Raw genomic sequence first — 22,236 nt, 5'->3', positions numbered from 1 at the left:
TGTGATAACAGTCAAGCGCAGCAGTCATTAATCTGGATAAAGTGATTTTTCACATTAATTGCCTTCTTTCTCCTTAAAGTTTCAGAGCCAAGAAGAAAATACATCACCAAAACAAATGGCTGCTGGGACAAACGAGCAGTCTGAAGTGCAGAGCAGAGCAAGCAGGGCTAAGGCAAGGACGTTCGCATGGAAACTGAGCACAGAGCCGCTTAGGAAGATCCTGAAGCAAAACCAAGCGCAGCTATTAGGCTGCCACTCTGCACATCCTCTCTGTAGGTTCAAAACACAGCAGCCTACCACTCCGCTTTCCATATATATCCTGGAAGCAACTTGGGCTCACACAAGCTAACTTCACTTCATGCAAATGGGCTTCAATTATGCAGGTTATTTTTAAGTCGCTCATATATTCGAGCTTGGGCGTAAAATACCTGTCTGTTCAGAAGCCCCGAAGCCTCTGCATTCATCTAGGACTGTAGGTGCAACATTTCTCTCTCTAATGGGAATATAAATGCTTATTTGTGATCAAGAGCAGTATCTGAATTCAAATTAAACTTCGGGTACAAAAATACCTCCAGAACTGCATCTCTTGACTTGCTTTGCTTCTCTCTCAGAGCAAACATTTCAAAACTAAGCACCCTGACCCACCCCGGTGGATCACGCGCTCCCTGGCTCAGGCTGACTAGGCCAGGTTTTCAACCCTCTGCATTCACCCGAGCACTTAAAAAAATTAAAAACAGGTTCTCGTAGGCTTTCATCAGCTTCTCTACCGCCCGTGGAGTGCACCCGTGAGATTGCTCAGCCAGCAAAAGGCAGGGTGGTGCCGTTGGGTTAGCAGGGGCGTTGCGAAGGGACCCGTGCAGTGCCCAAACCCGAGTGGCTTCGGCTTTCGGCAGCAGCACCACGAGCAGGAGACACAGCCCTAGCCCCAGCAGGCAGGTGTTGTGCTCTGCGGTGGTGCTGGCAGTGCAGGGGGTGGCCAGGGGAACCACAGCAGTAGTGAGAGGGCTGGGTGATAAGAAGGGTGCAGGGCAAGGCCAGAGGCAGGCTGAGGAGGCAGCAGGTGGGGGTGTAAGAGTTAACAGCCACTGGGGCAGTGGGGAGGATGAGGAAAGCACCAAGAGATGGAAGTAGCAGCAGTGAGGCTTGCTTGACACCGTCGAGGACTGGTGGCATAAAACACAGAGCCCTGGCCTGGGACTTGGAGGATGGGGAATTTTATTCTTAGCTCTACCGTACACATGGTGGATGACCTTGGTTAGGACATGCCTATTTTTTGTGTCTCACCTCCTGTTTCTGTGACTAGCCCGTTTTTAAAGTGTTCTGAGGTCAAAAGACAAGAAGCAGTATTTAGGTAGGAAGAGTTGTTACGATCTACGTGCTGAGAAGCAAGGCAGGAGCGGAGGGAAGTGCCTCTCTGTTGTGTAAGAGACACCACGTCTCCCTGTCTGCAGAGCACAGTGCCCTTACAGGAAGTCCTCTTCTTTTGTACTTTAAAGCAGAGCTTTATTATGGAAAAATGATTAAGCACCCACACCGTTAAAATGACAGAGCATCTTCATTACTGATTGGCAACTCCTCTGCTGCCCTAACTTAGGTACATCTTCTTGCATTGAAATCAGTAAAAACAAAACAAAAGCTAAACTCATTTATCATTTGCAGAAAAAAAAAAGTCATAACATGAAATATCTCCCAATTCTTGGCCCTGCTTCTGAATATTTTTCTTTTAAAATGCAAAAATACAGTTTTATAGAACATCTTCACATACACTTAAAGGATGATGATGATCAGAGATTGCTGTAGTCGTACAGACTGCGTTGCATATGAATAACAAGGTGGTCCACAGACAAAACAGTCTGGAAACACAGGAGAAAGATTAAAATTAATTCAAAGGCTTGCCAGCAAAGGAATTTAACTTAGGCTTGTCCGTTCTGTAAAGAATGAACAGTCTGAGAATGAACTGAAATCTGGCATGTCACAAAATAAAAATGCCTGAGGAAGTTTAGCAAAATAAACGTCACCTGAGTTTTCTCATCTCCATGGCCAGCTTTTATTCAGGAAGAATTACTTCGTTGCTCTTGCTTCCAATCAAGCTGAAAAATGTTTTCTCCCAGCACTCTGCCAACGTGTGCTTCCTCACTCTCCCACAACACAGCACACAGTTCATCCAGGTCATGATTCAAACACGCAGAGACCATTTAATTGCTTAGTATTTGCAGTTCCATATCCTCTTTCCAGGCTGCAGAGAGGCATTACTGAGTAAAAACTGCCTCTGCTTTAAGAACTACTGAATGTGAAGACAACTGATGGGTCAATCTGTGAATGAAATGTGCAAACAACTGGAAATGTCCCTTACTTCAAGATCTGACTCTAAATGGGTTACAAAACAACAGCGGCAGCTTTACACATGCAGTTTCTCCAGCTTGAGAAGAGCATATGGAAAACACACCTCCCTTTACAGTTACTTTTTTGGGCCACTTCAAGTCAAGACTATTCAATCATCACTGTATCCCAGAACAAGACGTCAGCATTTATCAGGAATTAAGAACAACACAAAAGCTATTAGAAAAAGAGCAAGGGATGTACTTCCTCATATTTTTTTTTTTCAAATAAAATAAGATGTTGGTATGTCAAGAGTTGGTCTCCAATTATTTTTTTGTGCAAGCTACAGCTTTCAACAAAATAGTTTAAGTCTGTTTTCTACTGAGCACATTTTTAAGTGCAATCAAAGCCGCCTGAGATGATCATTTACCAGAAAGCCTCCACTTCTAGCCTTTGGGAAGCAAGTCTGATATTTTTGTCTTAAGTATTTCTTCCCTTTTCCGACTTTTCAGCTGCTCTTAACTATTAGCTGGTAGTGAATACCACTAGCACAGCTCCAAAACTGGGTAAAAAATCTGAAGTTTTTTGATGTTTTTTTTTTTGTTTGTTTGTTTGTTTTAAGAAAATATCTAGTTAAAAGAAAATGCATAAGGCTTGCCACATGCCATAATAAATATACACATTGCTGAGAGAACCGAGAGGACTTTTCGGTGAAAACATGACCACAATTGTAGTGACAAAGATCTGCCAGCACCTTGATTTCTGATGAGGGAAAAGGAAGTGCAAGTCTCAAAATGACTTACATCTTGCATAAGTCAAGCAAAGGGCTGACTCAGAGTTCAAAGAATGTAAGGGAAAAGTAGAAAGGATTTGATTAAATGCTGGACTAGGTCACAGGGTTGAGCTACAGATTTCTGAGACTGGAAGGTGAGAACAGAGATGTTGCTGTTCCAGCTGAAGAGAACTGAAAATTTCAAGGTGTGCTATGAATGAGAAAGGAAACCCAGTGCAGGTCAATAATTCATGTTATTAATGAACAATTGGAGAGGGAGAACAACAGCACCTTGTCCCTCACTCCCCTCGCATGGTACCAGCGGAACGCAATGCTGCTGTCCCCGTGTGATTATTCAGTCTTCAGGGCCTGTGTTTTTAATCTGCCTACCCCTTCCACGCTCCTTCCCTGTTTCAGCTGACTACATCAGGCTTTGTGCTCCACTCATTTGAATGTCTTTCCACGGTCACCTTTCTCCTGTACACTCAAACTTACCTCCTTGGTCTGTTTTCCATCCCCATCTTTCAGTCTTCTGACTCAGCTACACAAACGCAGGGTCCAGAATTCCAAGCAGTAAAGCATCAACTCCGTCATGGAGCTACACCAAGTCAAATATCAGAAGTGACTCACAAGTGGCCTAAACCAATCCTTCTGATGTGTGGCAAACGGACCCCACACTCAGTAAGACTGTGAAGTAGGTATGTTTGTGCACCCCAAAGCGGCAACTTACCTTGGTTATATGCAGTAAAGAGTTACATACGTATGGAGTTTCCCAATGCGCCTCTAGAGATGCATGACCTATCCCCACTTCATCTTACAATCAGTTCCAAGAAGTCATTGCCATGTCTCCTGGTGGTGGTCACCAGGGTTGTGGGGATGAAGGCTGATAACTCTTCTTCATCAGCACTAGTTGACCTCCTGCCTTGTCCAAAGGCTCTTGTCCAAACCACAGGGTCGGTCTCAGCCGGTTCTTGAGACAGGTTCTCTGTTTTTGTCAGGAACCATCCTTTGTGAGGGGCCCCAGGACTTCTTGTTTTAAGACTTTTAAGACTTATTTTGCACACAAGTAAGGAAAGACATTGAGCAACATCTATTTTTAATACAATAATCTAGGTATTCATTAGTCAGCATCCTGTCTACTACGATTCTCTTAACTCCCTCTCTCACTTCAGGAAAGAAAAACTTCTGTAAAAGAACACTTTCCTGCTCCCAGCATTCTTTAAAATGGCCCACAAGCGTCTTGGTGGTTCTAGGAGTAACAACTGCACATCTCCTGTGACTTCAAACAAGAGATGTATATACAACTGCTTTCTTCTCCCCCACAGCCTGAAAGCTCAGTGGTCTGAGTGTTAACAGTCTAACTTGTTGTCCAGCAAAGCTCCCATACTAAATCCGCCTTCCCTCCTTGTCCCCCCAAGCATGTCGGCTCATTGGCAGGTTTGCCTATTTTCAGAAAACGGAAGGGGAGGCAGGAATAGCTGCACAGAGACTTGCTCACCTTGTTCTATGTTACATATACGTTACAAACCTTGTCAGTTTATTTGCTTCGGAATGCATCCGGCTTACGTAAAAAGGCTTCCTTTGTTCAGAAGCGATGACACGCATATCCAAGTTGGTCTTTGCAGTGCAGAAGCATTAGCATAGCATGCTGGCTCTGCATTTTGCCTTGCAGAGACTGACCTTCTCCATCAGGACACCTACAAGCAACACTTACTAAGCTCCGTACGCCAGCAACGCAGAGGGTTTCTTCGCTTGACTGAGAGCTTTTCACTGTGTGCTCCCTTCCTCAGAGCAGAAAGCCTCCGTTCATTTTGTACAACATTTTATTCTGTAAACAAAGCATACTGACATACAGAACAGGGCATTCATTTCCGAGTGAATGAGCAACAACTCGGTGTGGTTTTTGCTGTCGTTGTGGTGGTGGTTTTGTTTTTACATTCAACCATGTACCACCTACAATGAATTATTATTCACTCTTCATGCTACAGCAGCATCTAGAGGTCCTGACCAACTGTAAAGCATGTAGTAATTCAAGCTCTCAAGACAAGTTATTACTTCCCGATGTTTTCAATCTATATAGGCAAGACAAAGAAGGGGGGGGAAAAAGAAAGCAGTCCCCCCCCCCCCCCTTTCAAACGATGAAGAATACAGGCAATATGAAACTCAAGAACAGGACCAGAAACAAACCAAAGGACTCTCATTCTTTAAAACCCCAAATCATTCTTCACATTTCCAAAGGCATGTTTATCTTACAGATGTGAAAAAGTGACCAACAATTCAAATAAAGTAGTGACATTTATTTGTTATATAATTTGTTGGATTCCTCTGAATGGAACTGCAGCGACAGCATACACAACCAAAGCACTCTCAACACCATAACCCCAGGTCCTATGGGTCACATACCAGCTGTCATTAATCAAGGAGCAAAATCGTTCAGAGGGTATGACTACTGAAACGAGATAATATTTACCAGTACACAGATCTCAGGAAAACAGAAATAGAACCCTCAGATAAAACAGCAAAAAAGGACTGACAAAAAGGCAGGAGAAAGTGGTCAGTGCATGTAACAGAGAGGATGCTGTATGCAGAAAATAGTATTGAGGAGTCAGCAAACAGCAGCTTAGTCAGATAAGTAAAACATGTCAGAGGTAGCCTGGAACAGTATATTACCATGAAGAACCACAACCAACACAGATCAAAAAAAAAAAAACAACAGAAGACTCAATTTCACACCTTTTGCAGAAGGCCCATTCTACTATCCTTACAGTTTCTGCCAGTATCTGTAATGCTTTTATAAGCAGCTTCATACTACAAATTTATTCTCCATTGAATAGAAAAAGAAAACACATCTGAAAATTATCTATGAACTACAGTTGCTGCCAACCAAGGAGAGAAAGCCACACAGCTCATACTCTGACCTTAATTCCCTCCCCCTTATGAGTTAACTGTTATATCATTAGAAAGTTTTCCTGTCCTATTTTCTAACAGCCCTTTAATGGCATCCACCGTACGTGTGAAAAACGGTTTTATAAATAGCTTCAAAGGCAGTTAATGATATCAGAAGGCAATTTGCACTTCTCCATTTTTGCCACCAAAATCAGTGCTGGACCTATGTTCTCTACCAAGCACTCACCTGGAACTATTCCTGTGGGCATGCTCTGATCAGTAACTCAGCTGGGCTGCCAAGCAGATGTGAGAACCAACCCGACACTGCTGTCTTATAAGCTGGAGAACTTGTAAAAACTTTGTTTTTAGATTGCAGTCTTCCTATTCAAATGCAGCTGGAAACACGTGAGCTATCTTGGATCAAACTGTCCTCAACAGCTACAACTGACTTATGCTCTTCAACAAGAACTCTCCTGTTGTTTCCAAGAGCTCTTAGAAAATTTTCTTCCCTAGCAGTAGCTTCAGAAACTTTAGGTTTGCTTTGCAATTCAATAATAATTCATGTGGATCTGCATCCCTGCAAACTTATAATAAATTGATGTCTGGGACAGACGATAATTCCTCAGAAACACTGCTCCTTTCACAGTTTAATCAACTGCAGCTTGTTTCAGAAGGGCCTCATTTTCTCCTTTTTGCCAGCCTACTTTCTAAATTATCTTTTTCTTTCTCTCTCTTTTTTTTTCTTTTTTTTTAAATTCTGATCTTCTGTTTAAAATGTGTGTATGCATCTACTTATGTTCACTGGCACTCCTCTGTGATGCAAACTGGATTTTCTAAGATGCCAGGATCTCAACTCCAGCAGATGCTGGCAGGTGCAACATATGCTCATTGTAACAAGCAGATAAAATAATATCCTCAGGCTGGATTTTTACACTAATAATAAGTGATTAGACAGTCAGCTTTCTCCTCGCAGACTTCTCAAAAGAACAAGAATTCATTCTTTCTTCAATTATATTGCATCAAGACAAAATGTTTGTCACTCTACCTGCAGATAAGAAAGTCAGTACATGCGTAAAGAACCCATGAAATAATTTAAAAAATAATTGTTCATTTTTTTCTAATACTCTTCTATATGCATACTCGTTCTTTTTAGTTTCAGAACAAACTTTGGCACTTTCCAGCTGCTGTGTTGATCACAGGCAATCTTCCCGCAGCAACACTGAGCTCTGCAATACAAAGATGTCCATCCACATCCACGATGCTCATTTCTGGTGTGCTGAGTCTAATGTGAAGTTTGACAAAGAGCCATGGAGTGTCCTGCCCCACATCCAATTAAGATCTGTTTTGCAAAACCGAGAGCTTTGACTGGCTTTGGGACCTGGACGTTTGCTTCTGTGCCATCTCCACACATCCCGTGTTCGTTCCATCCCCAGGAGAAACAAGTGTCACCTGAAAGAGAGGATGCACAACACTGAATAAAGGCAGCAAACACAACAGCGTCAACTAGTTTGGGAAGCAGATTGGTCAAGTCATATTCTAATGTGGTTCTAATAAATCCTGCTAAGGGGGGAAAAACATTCAGGTTCTCTTGAAAACTTAAAAAAACAGAATGAGCTATTGCCTACCTTGTTTCATATCATTAACAACGTAAGAGAGATTAAAATAATAAAGACATCTGAAAATTGCTCAGCAAATATCTTGTTCTGTGCCCATAGGAAGGTCTCTTTTAAAGGCACTTTAAACCTTTCCCGAAATGATGTGGGATCCTCATCTTTCAGGTTCACCTCAGTAAGCAAAACTTAGCAGCACGAACTGAGCCTAGTGCCATTGTAATCAGTTCATGCAGCACCGTCTGGAGGACTGGGAAACACACAAAGCTGCCAGGCTGCCAAACAAAGCTCATTCCTGCTTTCAAAGAAGTAGGAATGAAGCCTAATTTTTCTCCTTTAAATACAGATCTCCAGCATGCCTTACTCTTAATCATCACACCTCTTCTGCTTGCTTCGGCATTATTTCACTGCTTTTATTACCCTTATTTTCCTTCACTGTCACTTATTTTTGTAAAATCTACTTTTACATCCCAAATCATGATCCGTGCGTTATTATTACCCTACAGTACTCTTTCTTAAAGCAGAATATGTAAATCGTGTTCTATAAATTGCCGGCATAAGAAGAGATACATAACGCCCCCTCCCCCCCTTATTCTGAACAAGAGATATTTCTTCCCTATTTTCCTGTCTTTATTTGGCTGTCGCAGCCTGCGCCTGTGAATTCCTGTAATGAAAAAGAAAGCCACCCTGCAACAGCATCGTGTTTCCGATGCCACTGTTATTTTTGAAACGCAGCAGGTATTAAACAGCATGAAGCACCACTCCAGAGTACAAACAACGAGAAGAAAAAAGGCAACATTCACCATTGCAACCCCAATCATAATTCTAATTCAGAAACCGATTATTCCAAAGATAGCAGGATCATCTCTCTCTCCTGCAAACTCAGTACATTTCATTCTCATCTGCTTTCTTTATATATTACTATGTTAAAGTTCTCTTCTTCTATAATTAGGTGTAAATGTTACTAAAACGAGCTTTTGTGTGGTTTAACCCGGCAGACAGCGAAGCATCACACAGCCCTTCACTCGCTCCTGCCCAGTTGGATAGGGAGAGAATCAAGACAAAGAGGTGAAGCTGATGTGTTGAGATAAAAACAAATTCACAGGACAGGAAAGGAAGGGAAAATAATAATAAGGGTGATACTATATACAAGCAAGGGCTGCGCAATGCATTTGCCCCTGGCCAAGCCCACTGTTACAGCTTCCTTTTTTTTTTCTTTTTTTTTTTTTAGTAAGGCTCCAGTTAAGAATATTTTTGTCCTCTTTAACAAGCAAGAAAAAGGTATCACAAACCAAGAGACTCAAGACGCATCGTGGAACAATTATTCAGGGAAAAATTCAACCACAAAAAAACACCTGCACCTAAGAAAAGGCATTCTTTTGCACAGTTATTAATATGTTAATTTGTGGATCCTGCAGTGTAAGCCTACTTCAAAGGGAAAAACCTCCAAGTTTAATGAAAAGGAAATATAACATGCTCTTATGTTAATGAGATGACAATGGAAAGCTTTTTGTGGCCAAGCACTTAGCAATTAGTGCAATGACCAAACGCAATGAGCTGATGTGTTTGTATGGGGATTCACTACATCTGACTGAAGGATTTATTTATTTTCATCCTAGCCCACTAGGACAAGAGAGAGGAAATGAGAAAGATTTTGTTCACCTTGAATCACAAACTGCTCAATGACGTATTAACGCCTCTCCAAGTAATAAGTAGACCTAGTCAAACATCTTTTGAAAAAAACTCAGCAAAATTCACAAGCTAGGAAACCCGCATACAAGAATACCTGCCCTAAAATAAGCACCAAGCCTTTTCCAGCCCACAGTTCTCCAAGCACATAAAAATTTTTGTACGTGGCTCCAGTGAGCTTCATGTTTACTGAAACGGGCCGAGGGAAAGCAGACAAAAACCTACACATACAGAGTACCTTGGGTTCACAAATAGCCTTAAGCAAAAGGCCACATGCATACGGAGTGCAAGGCAGAAATCTGGAGGTCTGACGGGAGCTGACCGACGCAGAACAGCGGGTCCCAGTGATGATCCTCAGCAACAAGTCCTATGTCTAGAAAGCTAAAAGGCAGAGTTACTGTGGCCAGAATAGGTGTGCAATACCACACCTGCCTGCAGTACATTTTGAGCAAGGTTTGGGCACAAAAAGGGCAGGTGCTTGATTTCTGTCAGAGAAAAGAGAACTGGCGGAAAAGACGCAGAGTCTGGTTTTTGTACCGGCATCACTGGGACTTGCAGGAGGGCTGGCAGGGAGTGGGAAAAATGAGTTAAGGAAAGGTGAGTTCAGGGAAGGCCTTCATTAAGGAACAGCCTGCAGTGAGACTAAACAGGCTTTTCCCCTGAACAAGAAATACACACAAAGTGGGAGCAGAAAAGCCCTTAATTTGCCAGTTTGGGTCACAAAACCAATAAAGGGTTACTGCCTTCCCTCTGGGCACAGGCATTACCTGGGCTTTTCTCAGGCTAACTACAGTGACAGCCACAATCCATGACTTGATCAAACTGGAGAAAATACTTCTGGTACAGTAAAGCTGCTACATATTGGAGAGAGGAGGGGGTTCTGGGGAAGCAGGGGTCTTGCAGTTTTCCTCACTGCTGCGCACTCTGTTCTTCAGATAGGAAAAAGGGATGTTGACAAATGAGATGCTTTGGGTGAGATTCACTGCACCACTTCAGCCACCTAGCAGGCAAGCAACTTCGCTACAGTTAGGAAAACCTGGTGGAAACCAGGAAGCTCCAAACATCACTGCAGCCTAGTTTCGGGCTGCAGTCTGCTTCTAAGCCATTGTGCCCTGGAGACTAATCACTGAAATCCTTAAAAGCTTATCTCCTCCTTCTGCTCCTGTTCTCCCAACCACACACACAGACAGAAGCTGGCTTTGAAGGCAACCCAAGTATCTTGAAGACAAGCTATTCAGCAGACAGCTTTGCGTATTAAGGATTCATTAAAGCATTTTAGTCCAGCTCTATTGCACAGGCTTTGTGCTCTCAGCAATACTCCAATACCTCGATATTATTATTCTTTTAATTTTAAATTAGTGCTACTTTTCAGATGGTTACAGATAAAGTTACAGTCATCGAGAGACTGGCAATTTGCTCAGAGCAAGTCAACTTGAAACAGAATCAGGGCAGAACCTGGAACAAAATTCAGGTGTCTTTTGGCTATTTGGAAAGGCTTCAAGCCTTACAAGGCGTAACATAACAATATGCAAAAGGTTTAGACTACATCTGCCCACAAAGGTTGTAAAACACAAGTGAAGTCTTCCTATGTTTTCAGAACACCTGGGAAGTGATGGTATAGTATGAAGTAAAAGAAATAATATATTACTTTTGCATTTTTGTTAGCAACAATTCTGTCATAAGTCGAAACAACTTGCAGTTTTACAATGTAAGAGACAGAGTTAATCCCCATTCTTTCCACACAAAAGCACAGAAACATATCAGCAACTGGAAGGACAGCCAAAATATTCTGCTGAGTCTAAAAGCCGCCTTTGGTGGGCGGAATACAAGACACAATCCCAAGACAGCAGACGCTGCTGAGCAGCAGAAGTAGAAACCAGTGAAGAGACCTGTGCAGTGCCAGCGGCATCACGGAGCCACACTGCTGGCCACGTTTCCACGGAGCGAGCTGCCTTGCACTCAGGCAGCCCCTCCAGCTGCTGCTGGAGCTGCCCAGGCCCACGGCCTTCAGAGCCACACACAGACCCCACAATGCCTTAGAAGAAACGCACAGGCATTGCGGCGCTAGCTCAATGTGCAGGTGAAGAACATAGGTTTTGTGAGAGCAAGTACGAAGCCACGATGCTGCAGGCTCGCTGAGTTCAGAGCCAGCCTCCAGCCCACACCCGGTCCTCACCCCAGTGGGGCAGCAGGACCAGCTCTCCCCAAACACTGGCGCCACAGCACCACTCACTCCTTCCCCTTCCCCATGCTGCCAGGGCTTTTAGCCCAGTGAATATCAGCTGCCTTCTGGTCCTGTGTCTGGTTTTCCTCCTGGTACCTAAAGGAGGACGACTGCCCGTGGCCTTCCAACAGCTCCTCACAACAAATGCATGAAGCCAGCATGACAGGGGCTTCTCTGGCTTGGTGCCCTGAACTAACACCTTGCATTCATTATTTTTTACAGCAGAAGCACTGCCGTGTTACTAGGAGCTTCCCTCTGCCTATACCTGTACACGTGTAACAGAGCAGGGCCTTCACGCTGGGTCAGGGCCTCCAGGCCAGCCGACAAAATCTCTCACTGTATATTATATACAGCCAGCTACTGGGAAGAGTCAGAAAATCAGCTTGAGCATGCTCAGGGAGCCACACTGCGATGTGGAGTACCATAAAATGGAGCTATAAGGCTACACACCTACTTGGAAATTAATTTCACTTGGGAAAGCCCAATTTCTTGTTTCTCCTTCAATATCAGTCTCTATCCCACGAACAGCAAAGAAGCAAGAGCATTACTGGGCATAACTTACCTTTTCCATCCTCATTTTCAGACCAGATAAATAGCTGAGAGTTACAATGTGGGAACCATGTCTATAACAGTTTCTGAGCATGCCATGAAGGGCAGCATAGCACATCTGACAGCCTGAAAACGGTATGTGGGGAAGGGCCACGATGCACAGTAACGGAGGGAAAGAGAAAGAAACTAGCCCTGCAGACAAATAGGGAAAGGTATGGTCAGAACAGCACTTACCAAAAAAAGCATTTGTATTCTCACAGGAATGTGGTACATTTTCCTATGCAGTGTTTTAAGCACCAGACAAATATTTCAGCCCATTCACTAGAGGTAGTGCCATCTTGTCATCTAATATCAAATACGAGTGGAGATTTCATTCTATTCTCACAGGGCAAATCAAAGCAGGAGCTGAATGGCTCACCCCACAAATTAACAGGCAGCTATTTAACAAAATCGTTCCACATTCTTTCGGACAAGCCATGGTTTAGGTTACTCAGTGCTAGCTCATGACACATTTTGTTTTTTCTTTCTCAGTTATACATTGCCATTTTGAAGAGAAAAACCTGCAGAAATACACAAAAACATACTAAATTCTGTACAAGAGAGAGGTTTGCTTGGCTGCATGTAGGTAGCAAGGAGAAGTCTACTGCAAGTATTAACTGTTGACATTTCTGCTTTCACAGGCAAACACCAGTGGTACTTCTTATGACTAAGGCTCACGGGTGCTGCACAGGGTTTGCCTTTTGGTGTTACTCAAACGTTTCAATTCCTCCCAGCAGGAAAGCACCTTCAGCTCAGCACTGAACAAAATATGGGCTCACGACTTTGCGCAAGACTGAATGTAGCTGGACCCCTGACAATACGTGAGGATTATATCATGCATGAAGCAGCTGCAGTGCAGAGAGGAATAAGCATTAAAGATGCTTGCTTTTTACACCTGTAGAAGACAAGAAAATCTTGAAATTTTGCCTTCTGAAATACAGGACGAGAACACCTGACAAATTTGTCAGTGGAGAATTTTGTCTTAAGGCTCTGAATGGGTCTTAAGGCTCTGAATGTTAACCTGCTTCATCAGAGTACCAGGCATGGCAGAAAGTGACACTCATTCGCACAGCTTACACCCCTGCCTCTCCAAATGACAGGCACGAAACGTGTCAGTGCTCTCACTCTGTGTGACCACAACTAGACAGTCACGGTCTTGTCGCAGAGACAGGGACAGGAGTCCTGTGACCATTTCTACATGACGTGAAGGAGAATAGATAGAAAATACCTTTTACTAAGTGCTTAGTAAGAGGTTGTCCATGGGAATTCAAATGGCCAAAGCAATATTCCGACACCTAGGAGGGGGTGAGAGTCATTTTGGTGTCCCTTGAGACTGTCCAGAGCCATGGCCATTTGCACCCATGTGTGCTGGGTATAAAGCATTACTGTGTCAAGCTTAGACATGCTTTCAACTGAAATAAATGATTATACAAAGAAAAGGAGGGGACAGCTACAATTCATTCTGACCTGGAACATTACATCCAAGACCCAGAATTGAAGGCAATCTTCAGCACCCCACTAGGAAAAGCGACAGACGAGTGCAGAGATGGATGCAGATGTGAGAATGGGCAACTCCTCCGACTGCAGTACAGCTACATGAAGCTCACTGCACACACCACGGACATCGCGGGGCAGAAGTTACAGACGGCAAGATGGGCAGCAGCATGCAGGTCAAATGGTGCTTCCTTCTACTTTGTTGGTTGAAACCAGAAATGAGATCGCACTGGGATCTCTCAGAAATCTTCTCTTCAAGAAAGAATAGCTAGGTAGGAACAGAATATTTTGAAAATGCTTTGGCACTTCATGGGTTTTATAAAGCAACTCGTTGTACCGTACGCTGGTCTATTTACAAGTATACAGATTTAAGGTGACAATGTATACCAGGCTATATATGGCTGTCAGTCTTTGGCAGCTTATAAAAAATACTTAGGATACAATAAAAGGTAAACAGATATTCGATATGGTCACATTTACCTACGATTTCTTCTTGTCTGACTGCTATTCTCTTCCCCTGAAGGGCTGTTTCCACTGAGCAAAAGCGAGTGTTTTGTTCTGGGATTTGTTTCTGAAGATGTTCTTTCCTGTAGAACACAATTATCTGTAACTCAGAACCAAGAAGTGAAATGCGTGCTCCTTCCATATGGGTATCTTCTGTAAAATAGCTTTATGCTTAAATGGGCTTTAGTTTGGATGTTCCCCCTTTCACTTTCCTTCATCAGTTGCAAGGCTGCATTTTGGTCAAGTTTCACGATACGTGGTATGAACGCACGCTGCTGTTGAGTGAAATTTTAAAAATCTGCTTGTCGATATTGAACAAGTGAGGGCTTTTTTTCCATGCTTAACAAGTAATCTGAGGCGAAGTCCAGGTCATTAGCTAAAGCGTTAGAAATGCAAAGAGAAAAGACAAGGAAACAAGCGCTCACTGAGTTGCTCAGTTCCCTTCTTATTGATTGAACCAGCAGATTTTCTCAGAGCTCCACAAACCTTGTCTCCTAGCAGGCAGTAGTTGCAACTCAGCAGTGAAGTTATTAGGATGCCTTACTTTGATGACGTTTCAAGCTGTAATGTTAGCATAGCACAGCGGCTCAGATCCCGGTTCCCCTGCAAGAGTCACTTTGCAGTTTTAACTGACAGCACTGAAGTATGTGTGTACAAAAGAGCTTTAAAATACAGAGCTCAATGCAAGCTATAACATAGCTGGAGAAAAAGGGAATTCAGGATGAACTGCTTTACCCTCCTTTCTGGGCAGGATTTTCAGATTACATTTCCTCCATGCTGCAGCTGTTGTTCTTGATTTCGCCTACTTGTATCTGGTTCAAATGTGCCTATACCACACTGTACTGTAGTGCAAGTGCACATCTAATAAACCCCCTATGGACCACGTGCCTCGTCTGTCTCTGTTTGTGTGCCTATTCTTATAGGGATTCTCAAACTAGCCACTGTGTTGGGGGTCTAAACAGGATAACTAAAAATCTACTCAGACACAACAGTGGCTGGGTCATCTGAGCACCTATAGAGAGAGCAAGAAGTAAATGATTTAGTAACATTCCCATGTTAACAGTGCTGGAGCTTAAAACCATCATTCCCCTCACGCAGCATAGTTCTGTGAACTAGCAGCATCCTTTTCAAAGAAGGAAACAGAGAGTGACTTGACTGAGCTATGAAAGAAGATGAAAGTGAGTAAAAAAAATAAAAAAAAATCCCATGATTCAGACTTCACAGACCTTAAAGAGATTTACTTCAAGTGTGTGTACCAAAAGCAAGTCATGTTTGTTCAAAGTGGCAGATGAAACGCAAGGTTTTTACCTGAAATTGGCTCTGCAGAGCTGAGCTTGTGTTAACTTTCAATTCCAAGTAAAACAGTAGCTGAATACTGAAGGAAAAAAAATTTTTTTTTGGATAAACATGCCAAGCAACACCACCACAAACTACAGCCTCAATGTCATCTACATGGCTTAGCCATTTCTCTGATTTCAGAAAGGGTTTTGGGGTCTACTGTAAAGCAGAACCCGAGTGTTCCAGCTCTTCCCATTTCTTAAAAATGAGCATAAGACTGGAGACTTCAGCCACAACATTCAGTCAAGCAGGTGATGCAGATTAATGAGACAGATGATGTTTATCAGAGGAGACATGCAGTTCTCTTTCATTTCCCAGGTAACCAATAGCCAGGAAGACCAGAACTCTAGGAATACAAGCTCTGTTTTTTTTAAGCTGTACTTTTAAAGCAGTACTTGATATTTAAGTAAGCATTCTGTAAAAACTAAGCAAATGGTCAATACTGGATGTAAAAATAGTTGGAGAATCGGCTATGTCAGGTATGGTAGAAAAAAATAAGTGCTGTACCATACATAAGGATTAAAAACATTCAGGAAGAGAATCAAAGCAGACAGCTTCAAAAACAAAAGCGCCCAGAGGGTAGGATTGGATCTGTTTCTCCAAACATCAGTTCAAAACCACATACAACTGCTGAGTGAAGGCTAGAGGAATCGCTTGCTGATATGAAGCCAAGGAAGAGTTCTACCATCAACACCCATTTGATGGTAGCAAACCATCAAAGACTGGTTGAATTACATAAACACCGATTTTGCCATACTTGTTTTTCTGGTGCAGAACAGGGATTTTGGGCAAGATGTAAGGCACAGCTTACCAACTTTCACCTTTTTATATTCTGCATGGATAAATCTCACTGTAATTCCCTTCACTTTTATCCACTGCATTATATAACTTCAAACTGATTATTCCTATTGCGAAGAAATAAAAATTAAAAAGTTGAGCTTCAATTCTGAGTTGGCAAAAAGCATTTCAAAGCAACACACAGGGCTAAAGAGAGTCTAGCCCCGAGCTAGACCAGAACACACAGGGTGTGTAAGCACACCTCTTGTGACCCAGGGCCACCTAGGTGGGGAGCAAACCTGCTGCAGCACAGCTTCTCCACATTTCTCCTTGCAGCACTGCCTTCGGCCTTCACTGCGACTCCAAAGTCCGTCTGTCTCCTCTTCACACCACTCCTGCCTAGCTTTCCCTAGAAGCGAGCAAGACAGGAAAGAAACGGCAGCACAATTTGGGATGCCACATACAAGTAGCACCACTTGGGATGTCCTGGTTCAGAAAGGCAAACAACATCTCGTACCTGCAGCTGGTTCAAGGTATGTTTTGGGGACACCTCCCTGCTTTGCCTCCATCACTGTAAGGGACACACAGATTCTGAACTGGGAGCTGCTCCTTGAACAGAGGGAACATATCGAGTCAGTCTTTGGAAGACAGCAAGTGCAGAAAAGAGTGTCCTGAGATGAAAACCTGCTGCCGTTAACACTGGAGAGATGCTTTCCCAAAGTTTCATCGCATTTTCTGGACCCTGGCAAAAGAGCCATAGTCCAAACAACATTCATTCATCAGGTGTGGGGATCTGAGGTTAGAAAATAAAACGGCTTTGGCAAGGTGACAGGAAGGACAGCTGATGGGCAGAGGGATTCAGAGGCTCCAAGCCAGCTCCAGAAGGTCAGAGGAGCAGAACTGAGAGCGCAAGCTGCGTCCCTCAGACACAGTTTGGCGCTATCCCATCTGAGCCTCTGCATAACCTCAGGGTGAAGAGGAAACTAGCTGGAGTCAGGACTAGCTGGCACCATTTTGGAAGAACTGTCCCTGCCAGAAATCTGGGATAACAAAATATTCTTCAGAACAACAAAAAAGTAAACTCTACGAAGAGAACATTTGACCAAATAAACGATCCAAGAGCTTTGTTCTCCTCTCTTTGGAGGAAATGGAAACACTGGAAATATAGCACCTCCTTCGTGCACTGCCCTCACTCTTCTTTCTTGTGGACATGCAGAAAACCAACTTCTGTCTTCCCCTACGGTCAGCACTAAGCTAATCACAGAGTGGGATCAGCTACATTAAACCAAAAATGACACTGAAAAAATTTGTTAAAATTTAAGGCCACATTTGGCACCACAACTAATATTTATCATTACTCCCAAAGAAACAGTAATAGCGTGGAAAACTTTTAAGTCATGATGAATGTTACTGAGAAAATAGGCTAAAAGACTAAACCCAAATCAGTCCAAACTTTTGGTGAAATAGCAAGCTTCAGTTTGCAGTAATAAAAGTTACACAGGATAAGCATGCACTACATATAGATAGGTATAAAACACACGAACAAATGAACACTGTGGAAAGTAGTTCTCACTAACCTTCAGTGTGACTATCTGGGAACCTGATTTGATTCTTTAAAACACTGGGAAATAGAACAACCAAATAATAGGAAAACAACGAGGTCAGACAATGTTGATCTGTCTCGTGAAATAACTAATTTTTTCTGACTCTGCTTCAAACGTCTTGTGCTAACTTTAAACCTGCTGCATACCAATAATAAAAGCATTTCTCGTACAGTTCAGCCAAGAGATCTCCCAACCTTCAAGGCCACTTATTAACAGACCTGTCTATTCATGGGTAAACCAAGATGCCACTTCTCCCAACTCCACAGCCTTCTTAAATCTACTCAGGGATAGGAGAAGCAAGAGCTTACATTTTCATGTGTCAGATCAACTTTGCAGAAGTCTTTAACAGAAGTGACTCATTCCCAAATCATTTAAACACTTTAAAATGCTATCCTAAATCCCAAGTAAGAACCCACCTCCTTTTTTTTTTTTTTTTTTTTTTTTTTTGTGTCAGCATTTTAAAGCTCTCCATATAACTTCCAGAATTTATTTAAAACAAAGAACCACGATCTTTATTAAAAAGGATAACCAACCAGGCCAAGGTATTGTAGCCAACCACTGAATCTAATAATTTACCATCCAGAAAAAGGGTGTAGGAAGAATTACAGCACAACCAGCAGGCCCATATATACGCTTGCAGACATGTATCCTACAGGATGCATGCATTTATGTATATATAAATACTTTGCACAGGCAAACAGAGGATACACGTATCTAATATCTACAAAGGTACCCGCAGGTGGCAGCCAGCATCTCGCTTGCTGCCACAAAGAGTTAAATCTGAAATGCAAAACCACATTTTCGACAGCGAAGTGACAGAACTTTGAAACAGAGACCGCAGCAGGTTGTGCCCACACTGTCCTGGCAGCCAACAACGCCTGCCTCAGGCCTGGCTCTCTTCTGCGGAGCTCTGCCCAGTAGGGTTCATGCTTTTGGACCTCGTGTTGGCAGCAATGCACAATGCAACAATTCGTTTTTCCGCACACGTCTCTGTAGATGATCATGGTTGATTTGGAGTGCCTCGGTTCCTGGGAGTGGGATCCAGCTCGCCTCACTCCAGAAGCCTTAATGATGCATCTGCTTACATATGTCCATACGTGTGCATGTATCCAACCCTTTACCTAGGCACCTACCTCGTCTCATGCTCAAGAGGCACTTTTACAGTGTGGTTCACCTCATCCAAGGCAAATTTCAAGTCAAAAAAAGCCTTGTTCTCCATCTCTACCTCTTCGTTGCCTGTGTATTGGACTAGGTCAGACTAAGTTTAAGTTAAAGTAGACGAAGTTTACCCTAATGAGCTTCCTGAAAATCAGATACTTTTAATGCAAAAAAAAGGAAAACACCCACTGACATTTCAAGGACGTCCAAAACGTTTATGTAATTTTGAGAATTCAGATGTATCCTACTCCTCCAAAATGTCACATACACTACATAAACAACTCAAAATGCTGTTGTCCATTAAAACCTTCTAGTATGATGACCAGTACTGCATGAAGTGCCACTTCAGGAAACACCAGGCCCTATCTTTATAGTTTTACTGCATCTCTGGTCTCTAGCTCGTTCAAATAAAACACTAAAGGAAAAGGAAAGCAACAAAAGCTTGATTCGAAGGCAGTTAATTTGTGTATGATTAAATTTAAAGTGGACTTCAAAAGTTGATTCATTTGCCTGGCAGATTGAACTTGTTCCTGATTTCTGCATAAGCATACCTATAAATACGGAGGCAAAGCATTACACTGCAGTAACTTCTTAGGAAACAGGAATGACTTTTACATCTAAGTAGTAGCACTTGGTTATTTAGAACTGCCTTTACATCGCTGTGTTGAAATATGGTGCCATTAATTTCAGCAGCTCTGACTTTCAGCGCCTTCTAAGGTAGCCGACGTGTCTTGCTGAAAGGCTGCTGATTACCTTTCCAACATGAAAGGCTAAGCTTTTTGGAAATTACATAGGAGATCCTTCTAATTAATTAGTCCATAGTTCCCACACAACTTGATTTCACTATTGGCTTTTGGGGGGGATGGGAGTGATGTTTATAAAGCTCCTGATGCTTTTGCAAGTAAAAATATTTCTTGCTTTCTGCAAGTGATCTTTTTTGGATGCTTCTGCCATTGATACATTCTTTGGCCCCCTAGAGAACAACTAAAGGATGATGACTTGGTATTCATTTGCAAGCATACTTCTGTTTTTGAGGATTTCAGTTGACTAACCTGATTCCTGACCACAGCCCTTCATCCACAAAGTAACATGCCCAAGTCCAGGCCCATGGCAACATGCAGTGGCAAGATCCAGGCCCCAGGGGCTGTGGAAATGACTTGGCTGACCATGTCGTCTTTGTGCAACCAGCTCTGCCTCCGCCTGACTACAGGGATGGGTTCAAAGCTGTTTCTCCAGTCAGAAATCTGCAAGGGTCCTAATGGGATTTAAGCAGTGAAGGTAAGCCTTAATGGGAATGGCAAGGGGACCAGTAGCTTCTCCTTGAAACGAGAAAAGCCATGAGAAAAGGGTTGCCTGTACTTCGCAGAGCAAAAACCTGACTCATAACTAATTCCTTCATTTTCAGCTATCGGTTTCCATTTCTAAAGCTTCATTCCTCTTAGCCCTGTGACTCTAAACCTTCTTAAAACAGATGGAGAATTACCCCTCAGAAAGCCAAAGCATAATCCTCCTTTCCTGAGCTCTGAGGGAGACTTTCCCTCCCAGCAAAGAGCAGACACCATCGCAGGAGGAAGCAGACACCAGGAGGCTAAACCTCTGAGGTCTGCCTGTACTGCCAGCCACGGCAAAGCTGTTCAGATCCTGGGCAACTCACTGACTCCGCAGTTTCTACATTTTTCTGCCTGCTCTTGACTGTTTTAGCTGTTTATATTGGTACCTCTCCAGTCCAGGGAGCATCTTTCACCACCTCCTCTACAACAGTGTGATCTCACCTTCAGCTCATGGACATCAGCGGAGCGAAAATAAATAATGAAGCACCTCTAAAAATGTCTGTTTGCTTTCATCATCCATGGAACTAGACTCACATTGCTCTTCAAGTCGGAAACTTCAGAAAAAAAGTGCATAAAAACCCTGCAGGGAAGGTGTTATTGGGTCCTGGAATCTTGGCTCATCTGTATATTTAGCACATACAAGAAATGAACATTCAAATATAACATGAGACATCATGCACTTACCTAACTGTCCTTTCTCACATGCTGACTGATACGAAATAAACCCGTCCTACTTTCTTCAGTCATAAAAAGAACTCAAGGAAGGGGATCGTGAAGGTAAAGATACCTTTTTATAGGCCTGCTTTATGGAGCGATTCTGCAGGAAAATGCCTCTCAGTGCTTTTCTTTCCCCATCTACAGAGCACGGACGTTTGTCTGTCCCAAAGAAGGTTTTAAAAGCTTATGGTTTATCACAGTAGCTCATACTCAACCCTTAATTTAACAGCCATAGAGGAAAGAGAAAAGAAAATAGCGCATAATAAAAACAGAATTCAGTTAAGTAAGTTGGGTACAGACAAGCCATCTTAGAAGATATTTTAGGATTCCTGAATGTACATGAGATCTGTTGAGACAAAAATCTCTTCCTAAGAGGCAGTGTTCAATTCCACCTTTGCACTGCCCAGACCTCAAGGATTAACTTAAGCACTGAATTGCAGAGTCAGGAGAAAAGCAGCATGCTGTGGCCGTGCCATTTCTAGTGGCGTGGAGGGCTTTGAAAGGCTACTTAGTTCCTTTGTTCCTGCTTTTCCTTCATTTTGGTACTTATTTCTTGCCTTCTGTTTTCTGCAACCAGCACCAGCTTCCCCCACAGATGTCCTCCATCCCCTTTCTACCCTCTCCTCATCCAGAGAACATTTCCAAAGACCTCAGTGAGAGCCCTGCATTAGCCATGAGGGTATCAGAGCAAGCCAGAACGTGCCTTGCACCTGCACGCAGCAGGGCTGCTGCTCTCCATCTCGCTCGGCTCACACGGGATGCAAGGAGCTGCGGGTGGCTCAGGCTCCGTGCAGCAGGCTGAGAGCTGCACTCTATCGCTACAGCAACAACTGCTGTGCACACTCCCCGTTTTTACTGACAGCCCCTCGACGTGCCTCACGTAACCCCACGGAAAAAAAAATGCACAAGTGGAGAAATGCAAAATAAAACACCTCCAAGGCCAAAAGGAAAAATATTGTGGGGATCTGCATCTGCATGTGTCGCCTCAAATACTTCCCCCGTGGCAATTTGCTGCTTTTACCGTACAGTGGTAACGTTAAAATAGCATTTTAAAATTCACAGTTGAAACAGCAATTTAAGCCCCCACAATGCCAGAAGAGAAGACGCGCATGCGATCGGCTCAGAAGACACTTTAGCACGCTGCTGACAAAGATTCAGCACTGGGAAACTGACACTACACAAATGGAGAAGGAAATAAGGTGCCTGCATATTTTTTCGTAGAGTA

General features: G+C 43.1%; 2 protein-coding genes across 13 annotated transcripts in view; one reads left to right on the top strand and one right to left on the bottom strand.

The window, feature by feature from the left end:
* Positions 1 to 13,359, top strand: part of KCNC1 (potassium voltage-gated channel subfamily C member 1) — a 118,590-nt gene extending 105,231 nt beyond the window's left edge. For 2 of the 4 annotated variants that reach the window (XM_072039268.1, XM_072039266.1), the window contains one exon: positions 12,826 to 13,359. In XM_072039268.1, the coding sequence (XP_071895369.1) occupies positions 12,826 to 12,989 (164 nt within the window). In that variant the 3' untranslated portion in view covers positions 12,990 to 13,359. Of the gene's footprint in view, positions 1 to 12,729 lie in introns of all 4 variants that reach the window. The other 2 variants (XM_072039267.1, XM_027459400.3) reach the window with 2 other exon arrangements.
* SERGEF (secretion regulating guanine nucleotide exchange factor) overlaps positions 5,368 to 22,236 on the bottom strand; it is a 142,357-nt gene continuing 125,488 nt past the window's right edge. For 7 of the 9 annotated variants that reach the window (XM_072039269.1, XM_072039271.1, XM_072039281.1 and 4 more), the window contains one exon: positions 5,368 to 7,426. In XM_072039269.1, the coding sequence (XP_071895370.1) occupies positions 7,260 to 7,426 (167 nt within the window). In that variant the 3' untranslated portion in view covers positions 5,368 to 7,259. The remainder of the gene's footprint in view (positions 7,427 to 22,236) is intronic. The other 2 variants (XR_011809847.1, XM_072039272.1) reach the window with 2 other exon arrangements.

Source organism: Anas platyrhynchos, chromosome 5 (assembly GCF_047663525.1).
Source record: "Anas platyrhynchos isolate ZD024472 breed Pekin duck chromosome 5, IASCAAS_PekinDuck_T2T, whole genome shotgun sequence".
Taxonomy (NCBI): domain Eukaryota; kingdom Metazoa; phylum Chordata; class Aves; order Anseriformes; family Anatidae; genus Anas; species Anas platyrhynchos.
The sequence above is the reverse complement of the archived record's forward strand: the minus strand, read 5'-3'. Positions and strand labels throughout refer to the sequence as shown.